Below are 24,910 nucleotides of genomic sequence, written 5' to 3'. Positions count from 1 at the left end.
TTTTGGTGTGTATTTTCTTGCCTTCAGAGTGAGCATCCCAATTAAATACTTTCAGGAGGAAACCGTTTTGATTTTTAAAATAAAGAAGGTATATTCTTAGTGAGTTTTGAGATGATTTGTAGCTCAAGTTAAGATTCTGGATCTAAGTTTGCTCACTGAGCCGGAAAGTTCGTTTTCAGACGTTTTGTCACCATACTAGGTAACATTATCAGTTGGCCTCCGGTGAAGCACTAGTGATATGGCCCACTTTTTATTTATGTGTTTAGGTTTCCGTGGGTTGGTGATGTCATCTCCTGTTTTTCTCGGTGGGTGTGGTAAATGGGATTCAAGTCAATGTGTTTGTTGATAGAGTTCCAGTTGGAGTGCCATGCTTCTAAGAATTCTCATGCGTGTCTCTGTTTGGATTGTCCTAGGATGGATATGTTGTCCCAGTCAAAGTGGTGTCCTTCCTCATCTGTATGTGAGGATACTAGTGAGAGTGGGTCAAGTCTTTTTGTGGCTAGTTGATGTTCATGTATCCTGGTGGTTAGTTCTCTGCCTGTTTGTCTAATGTGGTGTTTGTTACAGTTCTTGCACGGTATTTTGTAAATGACATTAGTTTTGCTCGTTGTCTGTATAGATACTTTCAAGTTCATTAGCTGCTGTTTTAGTGTGTTGGAGAGTTTGTGGGCTACTGTGATGCCAAGAGGTCTGAGCACTCTGGCAGTCATTTCTGAGATGTCTTTGATGTAGGGGAGAGTGGCTAGGGTTTCTGGACGCGTTTTGTCTGCTTGTTTGGGTTTGTTGCTGAGAACTTGGTGGACTGTGTTCATTGGGTATCCGTTTTTTTTTTAATACACTGTATAGGTGATTTTCCTCTGCTCTTAGTAGTTCCTCTGTGCTGCAGTGTGTGGTGGTGGCTCGTTGAAATAATGTTCTAATGAAGCTTCGTTGTGGTGATGGGATGATTTCTTCTGTAGTTCAGTATTTGGTCCATATGTGGTGTTTTCTTGTAGATGCAGGTTTGAAGTTCCCCATTAGCTGTTTGCTGTACTGTGACGTCTAGGAATGACAGTTTGTTGTTGTTTTCCTCCTCTTTAGTAAATGTTATGTCAGTAAGTGTATTATCAATGGTCTTGAAGGTTTCCTGTAATTTATTTTGTTTAGTGATGACAAAGTTGTTATCCATGTAGCGGACCCAAAGTTTGGGTTAGATGGTTGGTGGAGCTGTTTGTTTGAGTCTTTGTGTTACTGCCTCTGCTAAGAACCCTGATATTGGAGATCTCATGGCTATTCTGTTGGTGTGTCTGTAGGTTTTGTTGTTGAAGGTGAAGTGGGTGGGAAGGCATAGGTCCACTAGCTTGATGATATTTTCCTTGCTGATGAAGTTGGTAGTTCAAAGTTTGTGAGAAGATTTGTAGCTCAGGTGCTCGTTGTTGTGGTTCTGTTCGCCGAGCTGGGAATTTGTGTTGCAGACGTTTCGTCCCCTGTCTAGATGACATCCTCAGTGCTTGGGAGCCTCCTATGAAGCACTTCTGTGATGTTCCCTCCGGCATTTATTGTGGTTTGTCTCTGTTGCTTCCAGTTGTCAGTTCTAGCTGTCTGCTGCAGTGGTCGGTATATTGGGTCCAGGTTGATGTGCTTATTGATTCAATTAATATGCACATTGACCTGGACCCAATATACCGACCACTGCAGCAGACAGCTAGAACTGACAACTGGAAGCAACAGAGACAAACCACAATAAATGCCGGAGGGAACATCACAGAAGCGCTTCATAGGAGGCTCCCAAGCACTGAGGATGTCACCTAGACAGGGGACGAAATGTCTGCAATACAAATTCCCAGCTCGGTGAACAGAACCACAACAAGAAGTTGGTAGCGTTTGGTGTATGTGTCTTTGGTTCTTTTATTACTGTAGGAGAAAGTGAGGACTGCAGATGCTGGAGACCAGAGTTGAAAAATGTGATGCTGGAAAAACACAGCAGGCCAGGCAGCATCCAAGGAGCAGGAGCATAAGCCCGAAACGTCGATCCTCCTGCTCCTCGGTTGCTGTCTGGCCTGCTGTGTTTTTCCAGCATCACATTTTTCAACTCTTCTATTACTGTAGTCCATGTTTCCTTGGCCAGATTGATGTTGATGGATGTGAACAGGGCTGTTACATCAAAGGAAACAATTATTTCATCCTCTTCTATCTTGGTGTGTTTGATAGTCTTCAGGAATTCTTGGGTGGTTTGTTCTCACCCACTTAACCCCAAAAATAACACACAGTTTCATTCATTGGTCGCTCACACCCAAATGTTAGATACAGGTAAAGATCCAATATTGTTATAGTGTATTATTGTATGTCTCTATTGTGGCAGGACTATAGTTTCTTAGATAACATTGGTGCTTTAAAAGTGATGGTCTTGGTAAAGTTAAGGATTCTCAGTAAGCAGAAACAAGTAGTGAGGTTTTGTATAATTGATCTTTCAAAAGGTCAGTTCCCAAGAAACTCAAAAGTTGATACAGGTTAGGGAAAGTACTTCTCTGTATTAGTACCTTCTGTTTCAAAGTAGTATTGTTTACTGCCTTGGCTGCTTGGATGACTTGCTGCTAGTTTGATGGATTTCGGTGGAACGCTGTCTGCCACACCGTTTCTACCTCATTTAAAGGGAAAATACTGTGGATGCTGGAATCTGAAACAAAACAAGAGAATGCTGTAGAAACACAGCAGATCTCATAGGATCTGTGGAGAGTCATACCGTTCTAGGTCTGGTATGACTCTTGTTCAGAACAAGTTGATTTCCTCTTCATGTCACTTCCACAAATTAAGAGTGTTTTTTTCCCCAAATAAGAATAGTACTTACACTGATAGTCATAATCCTGTGTTAATACCTTGAGATGCCATTCTAGTTCAGATGAGAAAATGTCGTACTGCATTGTAAAGTTGATAGATTTTGCTTACGTACACTAATCACATATTGAGTTTGGATGTTCCCTTTTTTTGCAGGGTGAAAACATATGTAGACCAGTTGGAATGCTGTAGTTCCTGAGTTTATCTTCTATCCCCCTTTTTGTAACAAAAAATATTGTGTGAATTCCCTGGGTTACTGTGAATGTCCGTATTTAATTAGGTGTTTGTTTGGGACGTAGGATTACCTAAAGCTTAAAATGTCAAAGGACACCTGACTTGCAATGGTCATTTTAAAGTCTGTGCACAGTTTTCAAAAGGTTTAACTGCAAGTTCATAATATACAAGGACTAATTTAACACAGGCCCAGAAGTTTGTATTTAGATATTATGCTTAGATTTGGAGGAACGTTTGCCTTACCAAAATGTAGTGCTTTGATCAGACATATACTTAAAAGTTAAAAAAAATAGTGGAAATGATCTGAAAGTTTGGGACGAGACAGCAAAAGTTAAACAGTAACATTGGCTCATATTAAACACCATGAATCTGAAGGAAGGCAAATGAGGTGTAGATACTAGTACTGTTCAGTTCAATTCACTCAAAACTGAGCTGGTTCTTAATTATTTAAGTGATTTATTTTGCTCATTCATCAATACTGTTCAAGAATTGAAGTAATGGTGTGATTTTACTGGCTGTGAAAATCTCTCTCCTAGTCAAATAAGCTCTAGGGTTGCTGCTTCATTTTGACAGTGATAGTTGTTGCTTTCAATTAAAATAAGAACATTCAATTTTTGACTGTCCTTAGCTCATTCCACCATTTTGTTATGTTTTGCATTTCATGTATAGTTTGTGATGCTTTTGTTTTACATTGTGTTTCTTGATGGTTTGTCTGCAGAAGAGCAGAATTGCTGGTGTGATTTTCTCGAGTACGTTTACAAAAACGCATCCTTCATTTATTACCCTCCAGTGGTATATGTAATTCTATTTATCCTATTACCAAGAGATCCACTCAGTCTGCCTGTATTTGGTGCCAAATGAAGTTTGTCTTTGCTATATTTGTTTTCCGTATCTAACCAAGGCAGGTTAATTTTTCAATGTCAGTGTAGGATTTTTATTTAAACTGCTAAACAAAAGACTATCTTGGGGATTATGGAGAACACAGAAATAATGCTCAGCTTCGCCAAATAATATTCAGGTTTATTTGCTTTGTAGTCAACTGATTTTTCTTTCTCTAATTGTTAGGTATTTCATTCCCACCATGTTGGTTCCTTTCTTTATGGCATGTGGCAAATCAAAGTTTACAGAGTAGTTGTGATTTAAGTGAACAGGGGAAATTTACTTCTTCATTCTATACCCTCATATACCCCACAAGGAACCACTCAAATAACTCAAGAGCTTTTTATGTCCACTGTGTACTTTTAAAGATTTTATGTTTGATGTATTCCAGTATGTGAGCTGATTTCTTCCGACCCTTATGATAATATCTCATTGTGACTACTTCACTTCCTTTTTTCATGCTGTTGGTGCTAGTCACACTGGCATTGTCCAAGCAAGTCAGTCAGATCTTATAATACATTATTTAGTTAGCCCATTTATCAAGGATTTCCTTCACTGAATCAAAGCCATTTAATACCCTCTTTCAACCTCTTCCATCAGGCAGAAGATACAGAAGCTTGAACACACATACCAACAAGTTCAAGAACAGCTTCTTCCTTGCTGTTATTAGATTGTTGAATGGACCCCTCTAATTTCACGCCTAATATTGATCTTGCTTTGAGCACCTCCTGTGCATCCGTAATCTTGTATGGGTCACTCTGTCTAAGCACCCTATAATCTCCATGTCCTTGTATGTTGTGATCTGCCTGTACTGCATGCAAAACAAAACTTTTCACTGTACTGAGGTACATGTGACAACAATAAATCAAATCAAATTTTGTTCACCAGGTACTGATTAAACACAAGCTTAAAGAGGTATTTCCATGAACAGCAGTGACTTTAGGATGATGGCAACTTTATCTTTACCTTCCTTGTGGACCCTGATATTCTGACATGAGTGACTTGTAAAAATCAAAAGGAATTCTCTCCAGAATATGTTAGTTAATTACTCTGGGATAAATAGAAAATGTGTTGAAGCACTGTTTTCAGATCTTCAGGAGGATTCTACTCCATTATATTTTATATTGATAGGGTCATATCTTAGAACCTTCTTCCTAACACCTTGCTTCACCCTGCTCCCATCAAAAACTTCCTCAAAACTGATCTCTTTGTTTCACACCATCTTTTTACTGCCTTATACCTGGGAAAATTAAACAATAGGAGGTGCTATATAATCTCAAATGGCTCTCTCTTTTTTCTTACATTGTAATTCATATTTCAAAAATCATCAGGTGATGCAACATGGATGCAGACCACTCAGCCCCTTGAGCCTGTGCCACTGTGAAGCATTTTGGGTGTTTTACGATGTAAAGGAGACTATATCAGTGCAAGTCTTGAGCAAAAGTTTCTGACTTAAACAATCTGCTCTAGCTGCCACATTATTTTGCTGTCCCTGTAGCCTCTTCAAATGAGGATATTGCCATCTCCAGATCTTACCATATCCCAACATTCATCAAATTTCATTAAGCCAATTTTATGAACAAAGCTTTACATAAAACACTGTGCAATATCTTAATCTGGATAATCCATGCCCTTACACTGCAGGAGACCTTGTGTGCATTAATCTAGATTACACCTTTATTAACATGACTGAATACATTACAAGGTAAATGAACAATCAAGGGCGAAGTTTGGTTTAAATATCCTACAACTGACTTAAAATAATTCACTTGCTATTTATTTTATAGAATTATGTGCACCCTGAATTTATTGCAAAACATTTTTGAAGAATTGCCACTTAGTTGAATGAGTGTGGTTCTGTTCATGCTCATTTAATGGTCATTGAGTGATATTGCCCAATTAGTGTCAGTTAGTGACAAATAATGTGTAGTCTCATGTTAAGATCCCTTATCAACTAGGAACTTGCCCGAGAAGCTCCTTTCACAAAGTCCCTTAGCAGCTGTTGGAGAGATGTGTATCCTATTTGTCTGTGTTGGATTTGAAGCAGACCCATAAATGATGAGGGCAGATTTTAATCTGCTGTGCCATCCAGTTCTTTCATGAATTTAAATCATTTCTAAAATTAAAGGCAATAAAAGAAAATCAGTTTTATTAGCTTCTAAAAATATTCCATATTTTGTACAGCTTCTGCACTATATTTCTCTGCAGTGTGTCTTGCACAATATTAATTGAAAAATGTGATTGACAGCAGCTTTATTTGAAGAAGTTAGCATAACAATTAATTTAGTAGGTAAGGATCAAATCTAAGTGATTAGATATGAGTTATATTTGGCAAGTGTTTTATAAAATTTGGATCAAAATTGTCTGCCATGTTATGCAATGTATTTGAAAAGACTATGGTACAACAGAAAATTTTCACCCTGGCTGTAAGTGTACAGGTTTTAGGTGCAAGTTCTAAGAGCAATGCCTGTTTTCATTCTTCTATTGGCCAATTTGTACCATCTTAATGGTACCACCCCATTAAAGAAGCATTGAATAAGGAGAAAACTTCATTCAATTTTATTAAGACAAAAAATGGAATTTCTGAAAGTTGGTTAGTTATGTCTCGCTTTTAGGGGAAGGAAGGAATATGATTATTCCTCAAGCCATTTTTTTCTATTCATTGTTGTCATCATCACACAATTGCATCATTGTCAGTCTGACTTCTGTATATTACTATTATCACCTTGCTGTGTCAATAACCTCTTCTCCAGTTCTTGAGATGTTTTGGTCAGTTGTATCAGTTACAATTAATAAATTATTAGGAATGATGACATTGGTCCTGTGATATTAGTCCTAACTTTCTAGTTTAAAAGGTTTTCTAATTCCATTTGCTATAGTGCATTATGTTAAAAAAAACTTTTAAAACTTTTACTGCTGGTCAATTGTTGTAAAATAATGGGAGACAAAATCTAATATTTTCAAATCATGCCTTAATGTTTGAGTTCAAGAGAATATTGGTTACTGGTTAGTGGTAGAATTTCTTCAGATTAGTTTTAGTAATGATGCTAACTAATTACAACTTGATCAGAACAACAACCAGCAATGTGCACCTGAATTCAGTGGTTACCTACTGACTTCGGTCATAGACAGGTGTACAGAACAAGTCCATCTGTTATATTCCTTGTAAGTATAGTTCATTTTTAGTAGTTCAGCTTTGTTATTGTGAAGTAAATGTAATCTAATTTGCTGAATTCTCATATCAACACCTAATCTTTCTGCCAGGATATATGTGAACAGAAAAATACGCTGGAAATCTTAATCCTAAACATGTGGAGTGAAGAAAATATGAATGGTGAATTTTTTAAACAGTTGTGGGTGATACAAGAAGAATACTTAAGTTTGGTGATGCAAAAGCACAGCATAGAAGTTAGTGAGAGAACATAGTTACTACAAATGAAAAAATTTTAATTTCTTTTCTTGCACAGTGACACAACTGCAAACAAATTTGACCACAGTGCAGGAGCTTCTGGAACAGCAACAAGAGAGATTACAAGAGCTGTCGCAAGAACTGACTGGTACCAAGGTAACTATCATGACAAAGTCAGAATACTGTATTTCAGAAAAAGTCTTCACCCAGTTGTGTCTAACTGAATTTGGGATGTCAATCATAAGAAATAAGAGTAGGTATAGGCTATATGGCCCCTGAAGTCTGTTCTGCAAGCCATTGTAAAACAAATCTATAACGTGCAGAATGATCATGAAACTGAAACAAGGGGACAACTTAATCGAGCACAGTCTTCAACTTGTAGATATGTTCTCATCAACCTCTTCAGTAATGTTACACCCATCTATGAAGCAGGTGAAACTTGAACTAGGGCCTTCTGGTTCAAAGGTAGGGACCACAAAGGTACCATTGTGCCATAAGATCCCAGTCCCTTGTACTTTCACTATCTTAATCTAATTTGTTTGTTTCTTCCAGAGCTGTCGGTTGTTTATAAGGTTGTGACTGTATCAAGTATTTGCTTCAAATCACTTAGCAGTGACCCCCAAATTGAAGTGCAGCTCTAGCTCCTTCATGAATCCATCAACCTCTTCAAAGAAACCTATTAATATGAAACTTGTGCCTTAGATGTCTAGTACCTCAGTTGATACACTGCAGCATTTAATGAGCTATTATTACAGTCACTTTGTGTGTGTCCCTTTGATTCCTTTGAAGCTTCCTTTTCTTCTCTTTGCAAACAATTTTGCAAATTAATTGTGTCATTGCACCAAAAAGATTCCCTTTGTGGCTTGTCCAAGACAGAAATTTGGATAGAACCATTTAAGTTATCTAGTTACTTGGGCACTGCTGAAGATCTGCTCTGAGTTCAGTTCCATCAGGCTTTCCTTCACAACCTAATCATTAATAGTATAAAATAATTGCTGCCAGTGAGTTATATTATGTCCATACCACTATTCCTCAAATGGTACAAGATTTGTAGGAAGGAAGGGAAAAGCAAATAGAAAGAATAGTAAATTTGATGCTGAACAAATAGATCTCAAATGCTTCAGCAAAACAAAATCAATGGAGAACTCTAGTTAAAGTATAGTTATTTATAAGCAATGTGTTTCGACATACTATAACAGATCTCTGGGCCACTTGGGATTTGAATCTCTTGGCCAGACGTAGGGATGCTACCATTGTGTCATAGGACCCACCGAAGCAGGGCATATATACTTTGATCAATAAAAGAAATTGAGAAGGGAGTGTAACCTGAGTGAAATTAATGAAATGAGGATAACAAATTGGGCTGAGACTTTGTAAGGATGAAATATCTAGACTTTAAACCATGGAATCCTGAGCAGTTATAGACAGTGTTCATCAGATGATCAGCTGGATGTCTTTCTATGTCATTGAATTAGAGCAACTTTAGCTTGAATTAAAAAGAAAGACCTGCCAACACTGGTATCATCCCCTACACTTACTTCATGTTAGCATTCATGCTGCTCAAAGACCAGACACACTGATGAAGCAAAAGCTATTGTCTATTGATGTCAGCCGTATCTGTGGTGTTGTTTCCTACATTTCTCTTTATCTCTCCATCTCCCCCTCCATCCAACTCTTCCTGCTGCTATCTACTGAAAAAAAAATGAAATTTAAGAACAGATCTTGGTCAAATTCAACAAACGATGATTGTTGCTGCGCTTCCACTACTATCACTACGTTATGAGTAAAATACAAATGGGTTGTACTAATCTTTGAGGGTTGTATGATTAAATTAAGATTTCTGAAATTTTGCTTGGTATTTTTGGAGATAATTTTTTTTCAAAAGTTCCATGGTGGTTTTAGAAGCTTAAGTACTTGGATAGTGCCTGTGGTGTGACAGATTGTACCTGGTCTCTGGAGTAAATGGATTTAATAAAGTAAAAGGCCTTTTCTCATTCTCTAATTCACTTTTATCTGTACTTGTGCTGTGTTTAGGACTAGTAATAACAGCCATGATGTTTCACCAAGCTGGATTAGTAAATGCTAATATTGCAAACATTCTATTGACTTTGAAGCTTTATTAGCATCAGAAAAATGAGCATGACTTGGCCATCACGCAGACAGAATACTAAATCCAGATCAAGGAGAAGATGCTGGTGCTGTTTCATACAGGCCTCTCCGACCTGTCAGGTCCAGCACATTGCGGTTCAGTTATGTAAAGTCTACACCAAAAAAGACAAGTGCAAAGAATTATTTTCCCCAGTTTTATATGAATCATAATGGCATTGGAAAGTTGCATTTTCTAGGTTTAATCATGATGTAACATTTTTGTGATTTGACCCTCTAGGTTAATGTCTAAAAATGGGGACTTCAATTAGAAGCCACTACTGTTTATAATTAAACTAAACTGGATACGAGGAATGTTTTCCAACTATATTTCTGCCTTAATTTGTTTACTTACTAAATACTGATTCATGCTTTTGTTGTGTTCAAAACTGACATCAGACACTGCTCTCACAGTCACTCTCCCATCCTCCACCTATCATACCGCCAGCTCAGCCGAAATTCTGCAGTTCATTTCTTAACCAGAGGCATTTCTCAGTCACTCTTCACTCAATCCCATCCTTGGCGTGGTTGATAGCACACACAACTCTGAGTCACATGGATCCAGGTTAAAATCCCACTCCAGGCTTGAAGCACAAAATTAAGATTGACACCGCAGTGCAGTGCTGAGGACTGTTAATGATCCCAGCTTTCATATGCTGCTGTGCCAGATGGGTATACAAGATTATAAGGCACTATTTTGCAGAAAAGCAGATGAATTCTTCCTGGTGTCCAGGCCAATATTTATCCCACATTTAACATTGCAAAAACAGATGAACTAGTCTTTGATCTTTTCATTTTGCGGTTGCCAATCCACATTTACTCTGTGTCTACCAAAAACTCAAGTCTCAATTTCTTGCTGTCACATCCAAATTGCTTTGCACCCCAGCCCTACCAGTCTCCCAAACCTCGATGTTCTTCATTCCTCCAAGTCTTGCACGTTCCTCTTTCACTGTGTGTGCCACAACTGAGGAATTAAACATCAAATTCCCTCTAAAGCTTTTCAGCCTCCACCTGCTGTCCTCCCTTGTTACCTGAAACTCACCTCTGTAAGTAAGTTTGTGGGTAATTGAACCTAGCTCAGGAACTACTAAATAGACCAGAAGTCATGAAGATGTTTGAGATGTGTTGATGAGCATAGCTTGAGTAGGTTCCCCTAGCAGCACGTGCTGAACCTCCTGATGTCCACAGGAAAACATCTTCCTCCATGAACACTGCCAGCTAATGACTGGAGAAACACTCAATTGACTCAGGACCATAAAAAACAAACAAACCCATGTGCTGGTCTGAAATTACATTCTGTTATGGCGATATAGTCCACACTGTACTAACTAACACTGAGAAGTAACAGCATTCATGCCCGCGTCCTGGATTCGTCTGCTTCTGACTGCCTTTCTTTTTTTTTCCTCTTTCACTTACTTTTACTTCTGCTCTTTTTTTATGCTTTTATTCTTTTATTTTCTTTTTTCAGCAATATCGGTCCAGACAATACCGGAGTTTCAGCAGCAGTGGGAGAAATTCCTTCACAGAGTGTGGGCAGCGGTGGGAGAGATTCCTTCCTGGAGTATGGGAGCAGTGGGAGAGATTCCTTCCTGGAATATGGGCAGGGGTGGGAGAGACTCCTTCCCCGAGTGTGAGCAGGGGTGGGAGAGATTCCTTCCCTGGGTGTGGGCAGCGGTGGGAGAGATTCCTTCCCTGGGTGTGGGCAGCGATGGGAGAGATTCCTTCCCTGGGTGTGGGCAACGGTAGGAGGGATTCCTTCCTGAGATGTAGGCAGCGGTGGGAGAGATTCCTTCCTGAGGTGTAGGCAGCGGTGGGAGAGATTCCTTCCTGAGGTGTAGGCAGCGGTGGGAGAGATTCCTTCCTGAGATGTAGGCAGCAGTGCGAGAGATTCCTTCCTGAGGTGAAGATAGTGGTGGGAGAGATTCTTTCCTGAGGTGAAGATAGTGGTGGGAGAGATTCTTTCCCAGAAATGTGGGCAGCAGTGTGAGAGATTCCTTCCTGAGGTGTAGGTAGCAATGGGAGAGATTCCTTCCCGAATTGATTTGATTAGATTAGTTACAGTGTGGAAACAGGCCCTTCGGCCCAACAAGTCCATACCGACCCACCGAAGTGCAACCCACTCACTACATTAGCCCCTTCACCTAACGCTCTTGGCAATTTAGCTCGGCCAATTCACCTAACCTGCACGTTTTTGGACTGTGGGAGGAAACCGGGGCACCCGGAGGAAACCCATGCAGACACAGGGAGAATGTGCAAACTCCACACAGTCTTTCAGTTGCCTGAGGCGGGAATTGAACCCGGGTCTCTGGGACTGTGAGGCAGCAGCACTAACCACTGTGCCATTGTGCCGCCCACATTGAAATACAACTGGTGGTGGTTTAACCTGAGGGAAGAGTCTGTCATTGAAACCTCAGCTAGTGTAGGAACTGAACCCACACTCTTAGTGTTACTCTGCATTACAAACCAGCCACCCAACCAACTGAGCTAACTAACCCCCTGTTGTGGGCAGCGGTGGGAGCGATTCCTTCCTGAGGTGTAGGTAGTGGTGGGAGCGATTCCTTCCTGAGGTGTAGGTAGTGGTGGGAGAAGTTCCTCAGCAGGCTGAGGGGTGGGCTTTGTGGTTTTGTGTTTTTCTGGTGATGAGGGCTCATGGCGGAGGCAGTGGGGGTGGGGGGGGGGGGCGGGGGGGGGAGTCGTCTTTTCCTTTGGCAATTTCTTTCATTTCTGCTTCTATTTTTAATCCTGTCTTTTGTATACTGCGATTGTGCCAGAAATGATGACTTTGTATATTTTCCACTGTACTCCTGTACTCCAGTACACATGACAATAACAATCTAGCTGTAATGGAAGTCAGTGATTTGCCACCAGGTTGACTGTACATATTTCCATCAGAACCTGGTAAGTGACCCAAGTCAGGGTCCTGGTATCAGTCTAACACACAGAACCTGTGTAGTCCATAACCAGTCGAGGATTGGTCACTTGCTCTAAAATTGGAACATGAGAAACCACTCCAGTTGTGACTGTGGACATCAGAGTAAGACCATTAGCAGCAGCACCGCCACCACCATCCTGCACCCTGAGAGATCCTCTCCTGATGGCAATGTCTCCATTCACACTGTATCAGCTGAAGCTGTTGAATGAATCGTTAGCCTGTGTGTCAAGTTGTAACTGCTTTCTGAACTGCATTCATAACAAATACTAAATCCTACTTCAGCTCAACAGCAACTTCTGTCATCTTATATTGCTGTAAAATGTCTTGAGATATTTCCTGTGGAGGTGGTGATAATGTTGCTGGGCTAATTCATCAAGCACCCCACTAATGTTCTGGGGATCAGGGTTCAAATCCCACCATGGCAGATGGTGAAATTCAAATTGAAGTTTTAAAAACTGGAATTAAAAAGCTAGTCTAGTGGCAGACATGAAGGGCTTTTGCCCGAAATGTCGATTTTCCTGCTCCTCGGATGCTGCCTGAGCTGATGTGCTTTTCCAGCACCACTCTAATCCAGAATCTGGTTTCCAGCATCTGCAGTCATTGTTTTTATCGAGTGGCAGGCATGTCAATTGCCATTAAAAATACCCATCTAGTTCACTAATGCCCTTTTCAGGAAGAAAATCTGCCGTCCTTTCCTGGTCTGGCCTACATGTAACTCCAGATCCACAGCAATGTGGTTAACACTTCCTGTCCTCTGGACAATTCAGGATGGCCAGTCAATGCTGGTCCAACCAGTGACACCCATATCATCCCAAAATTGTAAGAAAAAATTTTAAAGACTCCCTATAAATGCAGCTTTTTGTTAAAGTGGATTGTTGAATTAAAGTTCTCTGCCTTTTCTATTTTGAACTGAAATAGCTTCACAATGAGGATGTAGAAGGGACCCTCAAACAAATCAGATGTGTAACTGGAGAAAACTGTCTAACATTTCTGTGCTATATATATAGTAAACATTCAGAGTTGAAGTGCTTCCCTGATTTTAGTTAGAGAAGTGGAAACCTCTAATTGTTGACACTTGAAAAATCTTAGAAAAATGTCTGCTTAATGGGGCAAGTATATCGAGAACTAGCGCATGTTGTTCGAAAATGCAAAGTTTATTCCAATGATGTTTGCCTTTATCAACTTTTAGAGCCTCGTGAGGCTGAGGTTACTACCGAATTGAACATGCACAAGATTCATTCAGTTCCTTTCAAACCATCAGAAAGCATCAAAGATTCTCTCTGATGTGTTGCTACAGTCTGTTAACTTATAAATCTGCACATTTCTCTCCACTTGTGAGTGATGAAAGTAAGAAACAATGAGTGAAGCCAAAAACTGGGGGTCTGAATATGAAAAAAAATTTATAGTTGTGGTGTAAGTCATCATCGGTTCCTTGCCAGCCTTCCAATTGTCCAGATGCATGCAAGCATAACCTCCCTCAAAGATCCCACTTCAAACATAAGCATTCATATGTTTCTTTTATGCTGAAGTTATACTCAATGGCCTGGAGGTTGTGTTCAAATGAGTAGTAATGCCATTTACAGTTGACATCGAAGTAAATTGTAAACTTAGCCAAATTGTTGGTACAGGTGAAACTCCACAAGGAAGAGGATTCCCTTACTGTGTGAGCTTGCACCATTGTGGCTCTGCAGAATTTATTAATGCAAGCAAAAATGGCAGAGTTCATGGTGCAGTGAATGGAAGGAATGCCCAAAGAAACTTCAAAACTAAACTGCTGCAGTATCTGTCAAAACTGATTCATATCAAAGAGTAATTGGAACAAAAAAATTAAGGAAAGAATTATTTTGTACATTACGCATACAAGTTTATACATTTTTTTCAAAAGCTAAATGAATGATATTCATTTTAAAAGATCATAAATATATGCACTTTTTTTTAAACAATAATGTTAAAAAGTCTCAATGATTTAAAAGGTCAAAACCCCCACCCATAGCCTTATTAAAAATAAATGATTTATGGTAATAGTGTCCTCACTGGCCAGGACCATTTACTTATTTGCAAAGTAACTCTAGTTTCCCCTCTGTCCTAGAAAGTGTGTAGGAAAAATATTTACATATGAACAGCCCCAAGTTCTCATCAGTGTTAGTTCTTTGCTTCTAAACATGAGGTCAGAAAGTGTAGTTACAAAGTTCCAGAGAGCATGGAATGGCTCAGGGCAACTTTGAGTTATTTGGAACAGAGCACGCCTTCCAAATTTCCTGTGCCTCTCACCCAGAGCTGTGCGGCAAACATCGATATCTTTGCCATCATTAGTACAGCCAAATTAGGGCCTTGCATTGATGTGTACCACTAATATGAGATGTGCATTACCAAGTTCCAAACTTGCACCATTTCAGACTTGCCTATTACTTGCTGCTCATTTGCACAATTTTTCAAGTACAGTAGATCCACAACTGGTACAAAGCTGATTTTTAAAAATTTGGTATAAAAGGGTTTGTGTGTTCTATTGGGTGATGCCTTTAAATGTCAAAAGAAAGAAGAGACACATAAAATAATGAGTCCTATTGCAATATTAAATGTTACTTAAGTATTGAGAGGACTAGTGTGTAGAGTTCCATTCAGAAAGGGGAAGCTCGTTCTGGTTCATCGCAGACTCTAAATTTTGGCTGCCCACTCACAGCACTGCAGGATTATTTTACTAATGCTACAGTAAAATTGATATATTTGAAGAGTCCGAGGCAATTCTAACAAAACACCTGCTCTGGACAGAAATTATCCTGATCCAAAAGCAGGGCACAGGGTTAATTGCTTTGAATAAGACATTTCTTCTGGTAAATGGTGGAGGAACCATTACCTACAAAAAATGACACAGAAGGAGGTGTCTCTCCCCTTCACAGAGCCTGTTGAAAATTGGCAGGTGTTACAATCCATCTTGGACCTGGCATAAACTTCAATGTGTGTGAGACAAAGGTTCTAACAACGGTGAAATAACACAATAGGCAGCTCATATTACAGTGCTCAGAATTAATTTCAAACTTACTTCGGAAACATAAGGGCCCTATATCAAAGCCAATGTGGAAAACTGCAGAATTGTTTCCAGGTGCTCAGTGAGTGACTAGCAACACATGTTTCTTATAGCAACCACTTATTGTTGAGACTTAGGGGTTTATGACTGTTCGGTTGTTAACATTACTTAAGTGATAACAGTTGGCAGCTCCCCAGCCCTATGAGGCCGATTTATCTCTACGCACACATTCAAGGCTATGGTCCAGGAATATATTGATCAATACCCAAATATTGTGAATTTTCCCCTTGTATTCTGCTGATAGGTTCTGTGTTAGATGTTTGGATTAAAAACTCCCACTCTCCTTCCAAAAACCCATACTGACTCAAGAGTACTTTCTTGTCTGATGTAATTATAGAAAGACAGATGTTCCAAAGCTATAATTTAAACACAACCTCGTGTTTTGAACTGTAGAACCCATAGAAATGGTGAGCCCCAGTTGTATGGCTACCATCACGCAAATTGCAGAGTGCAGACATGTTTATGTTGAATTGAATAATGGAAGGGTCTTGTGCAACACTGATCATGTTTTCGGCCAGAAACTTCTGGTTCAAGTCCCACCTGTATCATAACACATTCATATTGGGGTGGCACGGTGGCTCAGTGGGTTAGCACTGCTACCTCATGGTGACAGGGACCCAGGTTCAATTCTAGCTTTTGGTGTCTGTCTGTGTGGAGTTTGCACATCCTTCCTGGGTGCTCTGGCTCCCTCCTACAATCCAAAGATGTGCAAGTTAGGTGGATTGGCCATGGGAAATGAGGGTTACAGCGGGGACGGTCGATGTGGATGCGATGAGGCGAATGACCTGTTTCCACACTGTAAGAATTCTATGATTCAAGGTAACTGATAAATATAAACTGTCCTACTCCTATCTCGTCCAATCGTACATCTAGCATATATATATCGTGCAATTTTTCATTCTCTACCTTGGATATCCTGGGCACGCTGATAACAAGTGTATACTTTTCATACAATAATGGGGTGATGCAGTTTATACGGTTGTAACCTGGACTTGTGTTATCACCCAAGTAATCCTCTTCACAGCAACACCTGTCTCACAGACTTGGCCTGAAGTAACCAATTGTTCCATAGACACTGAGCCGAGGTTGCAACTTCCAAACTTCAGCATTGGTTCAATCATAAAAATGGTCTATTTACTTAATTGATAATATAACGAGAATTAGCACTTTGAATTGGAGATTTTATGAAACTAGTGATGAGGAGAAATTCTGATATATTTTGTATTTTTATTAACTAAAAAAGCACGCAGTCTTTCAAGACGGAAAATGCAGGGCAGCCCTCATTAGGTCAAAGCAAGTCTCTGAGCAATTGCCAGTGAAGGTCATGAACCTGTAAGGCTGACCCCGTCTTTCTATCTCCCCAAAGAATGCCTGACATCTTGAGTGTTTCCAACAATTTGTTTTTTCAGATTTTCAGCACCTGCCGTATTTTACTTTGACAGTTCAGTTTTAATTGGTTTGACGTTTGTTCATTATGACCTAATTCCTTTTTTAAACTGAAAAAAAAATGTTGATTCCCCGTTTGGTTTTTTATAAACTAAAATAACATGCAGAAGTAGTGTTGGGATTAATATGAGTATCTTTTCTTAACATAGTGGTTTTTTTGGTAATTTTTTTGTAAATTCTGCGAAAATTCTTAAAACAAGAGGTTAAAGAGAAAGCAAGTTGCATGTGTCATTTCTCTTAAACCACTCTAAGACAATCTTGTTTGTGGGAGTTTGTTTTGTGCAAATTTCCTGCCCTGTTTCCAACATTAGAATAGTGAAAATGCTTTGAAAAGTACTTCATTGGCTAGAAAGTGCTTTGAGACATTCCAAAATCGTGATTAGTGCTACATAAGTGCAGTTTGGTCTATCTTTTTCTTCTATAGTTATCATTCACAATGTTTGGTGCAGAAGTGGACTCATGGTTAACCTTTCCCCATTGCTAGAAATCTGTTATCAGCCGGAAACAAGTTATTTTCAGCTCCAGGATAACAGGATTAACAGCAAGAGTTTGCGACTTCTATTCAGTGTCTTCTAATGATTGTTGACCCAGTAACAGCAGACCAACTCAGATAGTCGCTATCCACATCCATCATACAGCTCTCTCCTCAGGATTCACTGAGTTAATTTGGTCAATTTCGCCGTAGCCCATTTCATATGTAAAGTTAGCATAAAATTGCTTTTAGTTAATGTTTGCTGTGATAGCAATGCAGCATAATACTCTCTGAAAATTTGGCCAGAAAGCACGGGTGTTGTTTTTTTTTTCCCTGAATGATTTTCAGAGTTGGTAGGGTTCATGTTCCCAAGTTATTGTTCTTTGACTTTGACAGAAATCCTTTGTATAGATAATAGAGAACAGCTGGGATCTAGCTTTATTGTGATGCTGCTGTGCGATAATAACCTGCAAATCTTCAACCAAACCTGAACATGAGCAGTCCCACTCAAGTGAAATACTGGTCTCTGTGAAACCATAGTCCTAGTTAAGAAACTATATGTCAGTGAAATGTTACCATTTGGGACTTTTTCAGATACTTTTTCTCAATGGCTGGATGCCACTTCCAATAAGCAACCTGAGTCTGTAATGTACTAATTCCTTGATGTTCCACTGTCATGTATGATTTAACATGCCATGATTTAACATTTTACATTGAAGAATACATAATATATCCATCATATTTGTCTATTACTGTTATAAATTTGAAGGCGTGTATTATACCTTTAAGAGAGAGTAAATGCTGTCCTGAACTGAGAGCTTACAAGCACCTGTGTGTATGACTAGATGGCAATCCCAAACTGTACTGGAAAATTGAAAATATGTAACATTTGGCAGTTAAATGAATCCTGCATTTTGGTTGCTGTTTTGACAGCAATTAGAATTTAACCAATCAGTTTAAATTATGCCCCAGGATGCAAAAACTCAATTGAGTTTGAATTAATTGTTTTGCCAACATCGAACCGATGAAATGGTCCGATGTTGGGGGGTGTAAAATGTGGGCATTTTGAAAATTGGTAAGAGAGCAACTGCTGTCGAGACTGAAAGGCATGAAGAGCTAACAACTTGCTCTCCAAGTAATTAGGAAACTCTCTATCAAAGGTGCCTTTTCATATGAAACATACTTGCAATAAAAATAAAGAAGACGACCCAGGGAGGTCCTCAGTCGGAAGAAGAAAGATACTGAAGATGATAGTGGCTGTGTGGTTTTGAAATTAAGTTGATGTAATTTTAATAAATGTGTTATTGGAATAGTAAATTGTTATAGAGTTGGAGGTAGCTACTAAGCAGTTAAGAGAAAGACAGGCTTAGAATTGTGAGTAGTTGTTTAATCTTCAGTTTTAGAGTTAAAATATAAATTGATGATATTTTCTTTGAACAGTGGAATTTGTGAGTTTTCTGTCACTCATATTTTAACAGATTACGAGGTGAGGTGAGCTTTTCTGGCTATTTGCCTTTATTAACAGAGGGGTTCACCTTCAGAGGTAGAAAATAAAAAGGCGCTTCTTTGTGTACAGGTTAAAAAAAAGCTTGATCAGATTTACCTACAGGTGCTAAAAATATATCGAAGGAAGAAGGCATGATCCAATGCTAGAAGGAATACAACAACAACACCCATTGTCCACTGTTTCTGATGGTGCATCACCATATTAGTGCTACACTTCAACAACATTCTGGATTTTATGTATATACTTGCAGTGCTCTCAAGTATGCTTTAAATTTCTGTCAAGAAGATCGCTTAAATCCACATTCCCCAGAATTTTTTGTTATGTTTCATTATTGTTTATGCTGTGATCACGTTGTGTACAACTGAGGCATGTGTGGAGTGATAACTGAGTAGGGCTCACTTCCTCTCTGTTTAAACAAAGCCAAGGCCTTTAACAAGAATAAGAACAGGGCATTCCTTGGACCAGTGCACTCTCCTAAGTGTGATATCTACAGGGTATGTCCTTCTGCTGGCTTTCTGCCAGAGCACAAGCTATGAGTCTATTTTGTCACAGACTTAACCATTGAAGCTGCCTGAATAGTTTCTATTTATCTCTTGGGAGAAAATGTACATTCAATGGTCCTGAAAATTGAAACAAGAGCTTGACTTACTACTAATAACCACCAACTGGCTGAGGCTAGGACAATATTTTTCAAATTGGGGTCAGATCAGCATTAGTAACAGGAGACCTATAGGTTGATTAACACCTTGTGTATTCATTGTTGAGAATAGGGAAAGGGTGGTGAATAAATAGCATAAAAATTTAAAAATATAATATGATTTGTGTAAGAAGATATTAGTTATATAACACTACCAATAGCATATTCTGTTGAAAATATATCTTAATTTTTTTATTTCCCTTTGAAATTAAACCCAATTATTCTGCTTTCTTTAGGTTGCTTCTTCAACAAATTGGCTTCTGGAGACTCAGAATGTGAATGAATTGAAAGCTGAAATCACCTCATTGAAAGGGCTTCTCCTAAGCAGGTAAAGGTAACCTAGATCGGTGCTGAAATTTGTCTGAAAGGACCCTTTTACTCTGAGTGCAAAAGAAATGCATTCACTAAAAGTTTTTTAAAGCCACTCAGTGACAATCATTAAGATCAGCTTCCCCAAAGTCTAATGGGAAGAAGAAAACTGAAAAAACTGCAGATGCTGTAAATCCAAAACGAAAACAGAAATTGCTGCAAAAGCTCAGCAGGGCTGGCAGCATTTATGGAGAGAAATCAGAATTAACATTTCAGATCGTGTGACCCTTCTGTTCTCACTCGTCCCGAAATGTTAACTCTGATTTCTCTCCACAGATGCTGCCAGATCCGCTGAGCTTTTCCAGCAATTTCTGTATTTGTTTCAAATGGGAAGAAGCAGTGGTCTATTGAGAACAGTGGATCCGGGTTCAATTCTTGGTCCACGCAGATAGATGGTCAAAACTTCAAGATCTCAGGCATGAGGAATCGTGGAGATCTAAAGTACAGAAAAAGGTTTGCCCCATCATGACCGCACTGGTCAAAAACAACCACCTAATTGTTCTACAGTATAGAAACAGGCCATTTGGCCCAACAAGTCCACACCGACCCTCCGAAGAGTAACCTACCCAGACCCATTTCCCTACCCTGTATTTACCTCTGACTAATGCACCTAACACTATGGGTAATTTACCATGGCCAATTCACCTGACCTGCATGTCTTTGGATTGTGGGAAGAAACCAGAGCACCAGAAGGAAACCCACACAGTCACAGCGAGAATGTGCACACAGACAGTAGCCTGAGGCCGGAATCAAACCCAGGTCCCTGGTGCTGTGAGGCAGCAGTGCTAATCACTGAGCCACCATGCCGCATACGAGAAAGGTGTTGTTCCCAAGCTAATGTTTAGTTATTTAGGCTATCTGTATTCTCCTGACACCTTCCTGGGAAATGACCTCATCTTTGATTCTTGGAAACAAAACCTTTACCATTGTTCTCCCAGATTGTTGCCATGGGAGATCCCCACAGGACTGTCACATCATTTTTCCAGAAACATTTTCAACAAAATGCAGGCGGGCGCACAATAAAAAAAAACTGCCAAATTAATATAATAAGGTTTTTTGAAGTTCATGGGATGTGGGCATTGCTGACTCCGCTAACACTTATCGTTCATCTGTGGTTGCCCTTGAGAAGGTGATGGTGAGCAGTCTTGAGCTGCTGCAGTCCATGGGGTGTAGGCACACCACAGAGCTTATGGGGAATGTGTTCCAGCATGTGACACAGCTCTAATGAAGGGATGATGGCATATTTCCAAGTCAGGGGTGTTTGGGATTCTCTTACTTCTACTGGCCTCGTTCCCTCTATTTGTAGAGACCATGGGTTTGTGAGGCGCTATCAGAGAAGCCTTGATGTATGACTGCAATAGTTTTAGTTTCCTTAGAATTGCCATCTATATTGTCAATGAGTGTTAGTTGTTTTCTTGGGATCAATGACCGCAGTCTACCCTGCAAATAGACCCATAGGAATTCCTATGCCAACCAATTTCTTATAATACTCAGGCATTATAATATGATCCTTTACAACATGACTTGAGGTCAGAAGTCAGACAACACCAGGTTATAGTCCAACAGCTTTATTTGAAATCACAAGCTTTCAGAGCAGTGCTCCTTGGTCATGTGAAGTGAGAGGGCATACCGATACCAAGTTTGTAAACTTATAAACTCTGTGTTAGTGTGCCCTTGCACTTCACCTAACAAGGAGCATTGCTCCGAAAGCTTGTGATTTCAACTAAACCTGTTGGATTATAACCTGATGTTGTGTGATTTTTGACCTTAACCACTGCAAGGCGTGACAGGCCCATCCAAAATTCAGAACTTCACTCCAAAAATACTCCTGCAAGATTCCAGGCTTCTCATACAATGATTCCTCCTCCTGTAATTTAAAAAACAGTAATTTTTATCCCATTTGTAAATGATTGTGTTTCATGATTCACATGTTGGAATGTTGCATGCAGTTCTGGTCTCCTTCCTATCGAAAAGATGTTGTGAAACTTGAAAGGGTTCAGAAAAGATTTGCAAGGATGTTGCCAGGTTTGGAGGATTTGAGCTATAAGGAGAGGTTGAATAGGCTAGGGCTTTTTTCCCTGCAGCGTCGGAGGCTGAGGGGTGACCTTCTAGAGGTTTATAAAATCATGAGGGGCATGGATAGGATAAGTAGACAAAGTCTTTTCCCTGGGGTGGGGGAATCCAGAACTAAAGGGCACAGATTTAGGGTGAGAGGGGAAAGATATAAAAGAGACTTAAGGGGAAACTTTTTCACACAGAGGATAGCATGTGTATGGAATGAGCTGCCAGAGGAAGTGGTGGAGGCTGGTACAATTGCAACATCTAAGAGGCATTTGGATGGGTATATGAATAGGAAGGGTTTGGAGGGATATGGGCCAAGTGCTGGCAGGTGGGACTAGATTGGGTTGGGATATCTGGTCGGCATGGACGAGTTGGACCAAAGAGTCTGTTTCTGTGCTGTATATCTCTATGACCTCACCGGGGTTGTCCAGAGATTTTTCTCTGGCTTATCAGCAGGGATTTTCATTGGTCCAATGTCTGTTTCAGCATCAGCCTTGTACAGAGGACCAAAGCCATGTGTTAGCAATGCAAGTGAAGGAAGGCTCTCAGGTTAAAGACTTCTCGCTGAGGCACTCAAGCACAAAGCAGGAAAGTTCTAAAAAAGCAAAGAGTATAAATTATTTTTAAAGTATGTGCTAGAAGCAGAATGAATATCAGGGCATAGAGCTGGAATTAAGTGAGAGCAAAAAGATAAGTTAAATAAAGTCTGAGAGGACAAAAAGATAAGTTAAATAAAGTCTGAAGTCTACAACCATAATTTTCCTCTGAGTGAATGAGATTTCACATTACAAAATTATGTTTTTACAGAACCAGACACCATTATAAATTCACTAAGTTATTAAATGTGCTATATTGCCTTTTCGACAGAGCTTGGTATGAAAACTTTGTTGGCAAGGTTTAGCAAGTTCACATTTTTCAGACGTTTCAATGACAGTCTGGCAGTGAGGACTAATAGTGCAGCCTGTAGAGGTGCAGTGTATCTCTGACTGCAGCAGTGTGTAAAATGTGAAGACACCAGAGTGGTGATATTGCTACAGAAAAGTCCTGGCCATTGTTTGTCAATGTAAGATAGAGTTTGTGATTAATGAAAGATCATCAACATCATAATTGAATGCAGAGGTTCTCTAATGAGCTTGAAATAAACAAATTTCAGAATGCGCTGTTCTTAAAATCAGATAATGATGCAGTATCTTATTTAAAGTTTATAGACTCCCCATGGAGAAAGAAAATAATTTCCTCTTTAGGCGAAAAAAACTTAGCCCCTTAGAATTGTAGTCAGGGTAATGGGGAAAGGGCAGAAAAGTGGAGTTGAGGATTATCAGATCAGCCATGATCTCATTGAATGGTGGAACAGACTCGATGGGTTGAAAGATGTGCTTCCGCTCATGCATTTGATGGTTTTGTAGTCTACGAAAGTCTCACTAGTTTGCAGCTGATGAGTTATTCCCAGTGGACTTTGCTGAGACTTAGCTCCTGATTACTAACACTCATATTCTTGTAATTTGGTTGCAGGCGACAGTTCCCATCTTCACCTTCTGCTCCAAAGATACCCGCTTGGCAGATTCCTGTCAAGCCATCGACAATAGCCACCTCAGTCATGGCCAATCACAACAACAGCAGTAGTGACATCTCACCGGTCAGTATTGAATCTGCTTCGTCTTCTCCAGCCACAGAGAACCATAGCCCTGAAGGGGGCAGTCTCAGTGGCCATGTCATTAACAGCAGCAATGTTGACGTTAAATCCCAGGTGAGGATGGAAGTCCAAGGCGAAGAAGATAAAAAACAGGAGAATGAAGATGAGGATGAAGATGATGATGTCAGTCGTGTGGATGAGGAGGATTGTCTGAATGTACAGACAGAGGATAGACGGGGTGGGGATGGACAGATAAATGAGCAAGTGGATAAACTACGCCGTCCAGAAGGTGCTAGTAATGAAAATGACATTGACTAATTCATAAATGTGATTGGCCTCCACAAACAGAAAGCCCTTAATTCCATTAATTGACTGTAAATATTTGCTTATTGCATCCTGAGTGTTGGATTTTTGCAATCCAGCAAATTACGCTGCAGCACATGTAAACTCCAGGTGAATATGTGTGGCTAGTTACACCCAGGTACGTTTTGGTGTGACGACATGCAAAGAGTAAATTGCCTTGTGGGAGAAGAAGTCAAAATGCTCACTGTAATCAACCTGGTCAAGGATTAAAGACTCTGTAAATCCCAAACCATGCTTGTGATGTGTTCTGTCAGCACTCAGTCATCTATCAGTGTGATCCAGAATCAACCAATTAATCAATTGGGGATCAGTCCCGCCTTTTATGTGAAGAAGTAGTGGCAGAAGCAGCATTTTCCTGGGTGTCAGCTACGAGAAGCGTCTCGAAGACCCGGTACAGTTGAAGCCTTCTAAGGATGTGACTTGGAAAAATAAATTTGTGTTTGAACAATTAGTGTACAATAGGAGTAAATGGAAATGGTGCATTGAAGTTTTATGTTTGCATCAGAACATCTTTGCATTTGGGTTCAACTCTAATTGCAGTACATGTAATCTCAGAGTGGGATAGACCTGAAGAATGGGACTGTAATAAAGTTGATTGTCTTTCATTGGGCAAAATGGTATTCAAGCTACCTTATAATTTGAGTTCAGAAAACCTTGACGGTTATTTGTATAATCTGAATGTTAGGAGGAGCAGCAATGTCACATTGAGTGTCAACGTGCTGGACAGTAAGACCATCATGGCAAATCCTGGATTCAGAAGATGCCTCTGTTAGCTCTTAGAGGAATTCCATGAAATGAATCTGTTTAATTTCATTTCTAGATAGCAGTATAGTTTTAACTTGTGACTTGAGTGACGGTTAGATA

At 39.7% G+C, this 24,910-nt stretch overlaps 1 protein-coding gene across 3 annotated transcripts in view; it reads left to right on the top strand.

Moving 5' to 3' along the window:
• pex14 (peroxisomal biogenesis factor 14) overlaps positions 1 to 24,275 on the top strand; it is a 234,945-nt gene extending 210,670 nt beyond the window's left edge. For 2 of the 3 annotated variants that reach the window (XM_072586070.1, XM_072586068.1), the window contains 3 exons: positions 7,395 to 7,492; positions 19,857 to 19,948; positions 23,563 to 24,275. In XM_072586070.1, coding sequence (XP_072442171.1) covers positions 7,395 to 7,492; positions 19,857 to 19,948; positions 23,563 to 24,001 — 629 coding nt within the window. In that variant the 3' untranslated portion in view covers positions 24,002 to 24,275. The remainder of the gene's footprint in view (positions 1 to 7,394; positions 7,493 to 19,856; positions 19,949 to 23,562) is intronic. The other variant, XM_072586069.1, reaches the window with a different exon arrangement.
• Positions 24,276 to 24,910: the final 635 nt, after the last annotated feature.

The sequence above is a fragment of the Chiloscyllium punctatum genome, chromosome 16 (assembly GCF_047496795.1).
Source record: "Chiloscyllium punctatum isolate Juve2018m chromosome 16, sChiPun1.3, whole genome shotgun sequence".
NCBI lineage: Eukaryota > Metazoa > Chordata > Chondrichthyes > Orectolobiformes > Hemiscylliidae > Chiloscyllium > Chiloscyllium punctatum.
This window is presented reverse-complemented; position numbering and strand designations above follow the sequence as displayed.